Source organism: Hordeum vulgare, chromosome 7H (assembly GCF_904849725.1).
Source record: "Hordeum vulgare subsp. vulgare chromosome 7H, MorexV3_pseudomolecules_assembly, whole genome shotgun sequence".
NCBI lineage: Eukaryota > Viridiplantae > Streptophyta > Magnoliopsida > Poales > Poaceae > Hordeum > Hordeum vulgare.
In genome coordinates this window covers 6402056-6406768 of record NC_058524.1, presented here as the reverse complement: position 1 = coordinate 6406768, position 4713 = coordinate 6402056, and the positions used below count along the sequence as shown (strand labels likewise).

At 51.1% G+C, this 4713-nt stretch overlaps 1 protein-coding gene across 1 annotated transcript; it reads left to right on the top strand.

The window, feature by feature from the left end:
- Nucleotides 1-1265: 1265 nt before the first annotated feature.
- Nucleotides 1266-3262, top strand: LOC123407961. The gene is made up of 3 exons (XM_045101206.1): nucleotides 1266-1866; nucleotides 2009-2235; nucleotides 2471-3262. Exons 1-3 carry the CDS (start codon nucleotides 1266-1268, stop codon nucleotides 3047-3049), a joined length of 1407 nt encoding a protein of 468 aa, XP_044957141.1. The 3' UTR covers nucleotides 3050-3262.
- Nucleotides 3263-4713: the final 1451 nt, after the last annotated feature.

Here is a 4713-nt window from a genome sequence, read left to right as displayed (position 1 = left end):
AAAATTTGACATGTTTCGCTATGGTGGAGATCATCCATGGTTACCCTTGTCCTTCCCGGCGCCCTTGCTGTCCTTGTCGCGGAACTACCTGTCGAAGACGCAGTACGGATGGAGCCGGATCTGCTTGTCGCCAGAGCTGACCACGCTGCCGCTCACCTCCTTCGGTGGCAGTCCGGCCATTTCACGGACCGTTCAATTCTGCTCACGGGGCGAGGACACGCGTGTTCCGTCACTCTCGTGTCTTCAAAATGCAGGTGTGGATGCCTTCCTCCTCCGCGTCCGCTCGCGCCACCACATCAGTCGCCTTCGCCTCCACCATTTCCTCTGCGAGATAGGGTTCAGAAATCCTTATCATCTCCTTCCCATGACGTGCAGCCCGCTTCCGGTGGGACTCGAAGTCCGCGGGTGCGGTCGATGGATCCGCCCTCCTGGACATGGGTGATCCCGCTGGAGACGAACCGAGCGCCCTTTGAGTGGACACTGTGGAGTCGCGGCGGACAGATCCTCCCGTCGCCCGAGCACTGTCCTCGTGCGAGCGACGGAGTGCAATGCGAACAACCATTGCCTCCTCCACTTTTGCACGAGACGACCCCCTAGTCGATGGATCCGAACTGGTCGGAGTCGGATCCGCTGGAGGCCATGCCAGAGAAGGCCTGAGATCGCTGGAGGTGAGTTTGGATGTCGGATGGGAGTGAAGGTGAGGGGAGTGAAGTGGCTAGGGTTTTAGTCCGGACAACAGATGATGACGAATATATGTAAGATCGATGCGGGCCAGTGTAGGCCAGACGGCTGTACTCGGACGCATCCGAGCTCCCCCATATCCTCCTCATATTTAGGCTGAAAATGGAGCGTGTCGGTTAGTCCGGACGTTTGAGGCCGGTTTGAGAAGTCCTTTAGACTGATTTTTTAAGACCGGACAGTGAACGGATGGTGTGTGTGGACGATTGAGGAGGGTTTGAGAGGTCCGACAATAAATGGTCTTAGAGTTGAGGATTTTGGAGGGAGAAATCGATATTTTCCTTTTCACTCGATCTTTTGTTTCGGGCTTTCGGTTGCTGAGATAATGAACGAATAAACGGAACGCAACCCGACCGGCTGACCCATCCACCATTCCTTCCCACCCCTGATCTAGGGTTTGTTTCTTTTCCCCACCGCGCGGACACAAAAGCAAAGAGCGGCGGCGGCGGAGGAGTCGTCGTCCTCGGCGGCGGCGGCGGCGGCGTCGTGGAAGACGATCGATCTCGTGGGCGCGCGGCGCTCTGAAGATGCAGATGGATCAATCGGGTGGCGGGGTTGAAGCCAGTGATAAGTTGCTCGTTCCAACAACGAAGAAGGCCGGCGAGAAGCCGGCAAATGGTCATGAGCTGGCGGCGCCGACGGCCGTGTCGAGGCCCCCCGGCTTCACGCCGGTTTCTCCCTTGCCTACTTTGAATGGCGAACAAGTGGCTGTTGCTCCTGCGGCCGCCGCCGCCCCCGCCGCCGTCGCCGCTGCGAATGGGAAGAAGAAGTCCAGGGCGAAGAAGGCTGCGCACCCGCGGATGCACTTGGACAAGGCTGAATCCGTTGCGTACGAAGCCAATATGAAGGCGAGGGAGGCTGCCATGGTAGCCAAGGCCAAGGCCGAGGAGGCCCAAGAAGCTGCCAGGATAGCCAAGACCAAGGCCGAGGAGGCTGAAGAAGCTGCCCGGGCCGCCGATGTGGCGGCGGAGGAGGCCGCCAAGGCGAACGAAGCAGAAGACGAGGCGGGTCAGCTCTTCGAGAAGGAGACGGAGTGGGCGCAGTGCGAGGAAGAATTGTTCGCCTCCAGGTTCCGCGCCTACTGGAACAGACAGCACGCCCGCTACGGCGCCACCTTCCAGGAAACTAGTAAAGCACCTCCTCTTCCTTGCAATTACTTCCATTTTTCTGCAATCAATCGAATGAAACCACCAATTTTACATCGCCAATCCATACTGTCATTGCTTACATGCAACAACTAACTAGACCATTGTTGATTGATGTGATGCAGCATCTATCCCGCCTATGCGTTACACTTACCCTACTCCGGAGGAGCGGTACTACATCAAGACCGCGGAAACTCTGCAGATCGTTTCTCTCAAAATCGTGTCCATCAGTGACACTTTACACTGGCCACTGCAAGTGTTTGGTATGGTTGCCGTGCGTGATATCTTGGATCACAAGCGCAACATTATCTTCCAGCGACAGAGGAATAACTGCCAAATCATCAATGCCAATGTTCGTATATTAAATCTTCATTCCTTTTATTTCTTTCTTTCTTTAATTTGGCCTTCTCTAACATCTTGGATATATCTGTGCTGCTCATTGTGCATTTGCCAATGTCAGATTTAGTGATTCATTAAGCTTCTTCTACCATACATAAGATAGAGTAGATTGTTTGCATTCTACTCGATGCGGTCTTACTGTCGATGAACATTACTCTGTTATTTACTTGAATAATTGTTTGGTGCAGGATCCGTACCTAGCATTGACAGGTCCAAGCCGTGCTGTTGCTGTGTCGATGAAACCTTCGGACATTGAGATTTCGCTGAAAGTGAAGGGGGCCACTAAATCTGGTGATAAAGACCTAAGCGAGCTAGTTTTGGGCTTTAGATCTGGATGTGTGCTTGGAGGCGTTTACCCTAGCAGGCTTAGCACGCTGGAATTTAAATACGATTACATTCCATGCGCTGTGGAGGCCACAATAAGCATAAAAGTCACTGGTGGGTCTTGGCCAGATGGTTTTCGAGGTGTGTTTACTGCTTGCGACACTGCAGATGATGATCTGAAAGTCAAGTTACTTGGTTTTGGAGATGGTGGATTGCCTGTTGGTGCTGATGGCATGATCAAGCTCTCACGCAGTGTGGTTTCCGCTGGCATTTGTGAGATGCTGAAAGTTTCTGCCATGGCATATCCTATTAACGGCGATAAAGTTGCTGATAGTAGCGAGGTAGCCTTAAAACCTGAGATGGCCGGTATCAGTTCCCGTGTGCTGAAGGTCGGCTCATGTAGTATGGAAGTTAGTGTTGGCTGGTCCCTTTTCTGTCGTTGATCCTGACCTCGGAAAGCTGATGCTAACAGTAGCTCCAAACTCATGTGATTTGCTGTACTAATTATGTTGTGATGTAGTGGAATCTGAGATCTGCTCTACTTATATTATGACGTAGTAGCTGACTAGCTGTTGCTTGGTGTATGCTATGTGGTACTTAAATACTCCATCCATCCGAAAATATTTGTCACATTAATGAATGCATATCTAGATGTATTTCAGTTCTATATACATCTATTTTAATAAATTTATGCAACAAGTAGTTTCGGATGAAGGGAGTATGGTATTATGTGGTACTGTTGCTTAGGTGATGTATGTTAAGCGGTACCGTTGCTTAGGTGGTGTATGTTAACACTGCGTTTGGATGTTCCCATTGGAGGCTTGGAATCTGAATTGGTATTCTAATCTTTCAATTCATGTGTTTGGTTGGACACCGAATTGGCAGGCTATAATGAAACGAAAACGCTGGCTGAATTACATCCCGCACGAAGTGTCCACCCATCATACGGAGCCGCCCCGCTCCGAATCATGCTGAAATCAGCCTACCCGCAAAACATACCTCTTCAAGTGACCAGAAAAAAGAAGGGGATAGGAGAGGCCAACATTTCAGCCTACCCGCAAAACTTACCTGTTCAAGTGACCAGAAAAAAGAAAGGGATAGGAGAGGCCGACATTTTAGCCTACCCGCAAAACATAGCTGTTCGAGTGACCAGAAAAAAGAAGGGGATAACAGAGCCCGACCACGACTACCTAGCAGAGGCCAGCGAAGGTGGCCACCACCACGTAGTCCGGCGATGGAGCGCCTCCTTCTGTCGTCGTCCTCCGGCGGCTCTCCTCAAGGTCGTCGGTGATAAGGGGGTTGTCGGATCCACGTGTGTGGATCGTTTAAGGTTTAGTAGCTTATAGGTTTTGGGTTGTTTATAGTCTTGGCTTCGGCGACGATGATGACTACACTGAATAAACATTCTTCGGTTCCTGTCCCGACAAGCCGATCGGTCCTATGGTTGAAGATGGATTTGAAAGCCAGTATGTTCAAGCAAGAATGACGTGGTTGCAGCGGCATCCTCGTGGTGGACCTATAGAAATAGAGAGGGATTTTTTAAGGGGGTAGTATATTATTCAAGAGCAAAGAAATTCATCTCTACATAAACTGGGAATGTTGTTTGGTCCAGAGCGGAGCCAAACCACAATACGGTCCTCCGTCCTCCCAAAATCAGCTATAACATGACTAATCTTATTCCGCTCTCTCGAAATATGACTAATACTTGATAGATCCCGTGGATCGACAAGGCTAGATGTGTTCAGTAGAGTAGTGGTATGTTACCTTGTGATGAACTCGATGAGCTCCCTCCGGTGACCGTCGTGAGGTAATGACGACGGTGGGGAAGGAGAGAGAGATGCGGTAGCGGCGTCTGTGGACTTCCCATCGCTTCAGTGCATCCCTCTAGATCGGATTAGGGTTAGGAGTGGGAACCAGTGGCGGCGGCGAACCTCGTTTCTTGTGCCATGGTCCCCACCTCCTCTTTATAGCACTGCGCGACAGGGGCCCACCAGCCTTACTTGGGCTGGACGCCCCCGATCCGGGCGTGAGTCAAGGTCCAATGGGCCGTTACCTTGATCTCATCATATACTTTTAACTTTACCCGTTTCGTAACAGATCAATACAT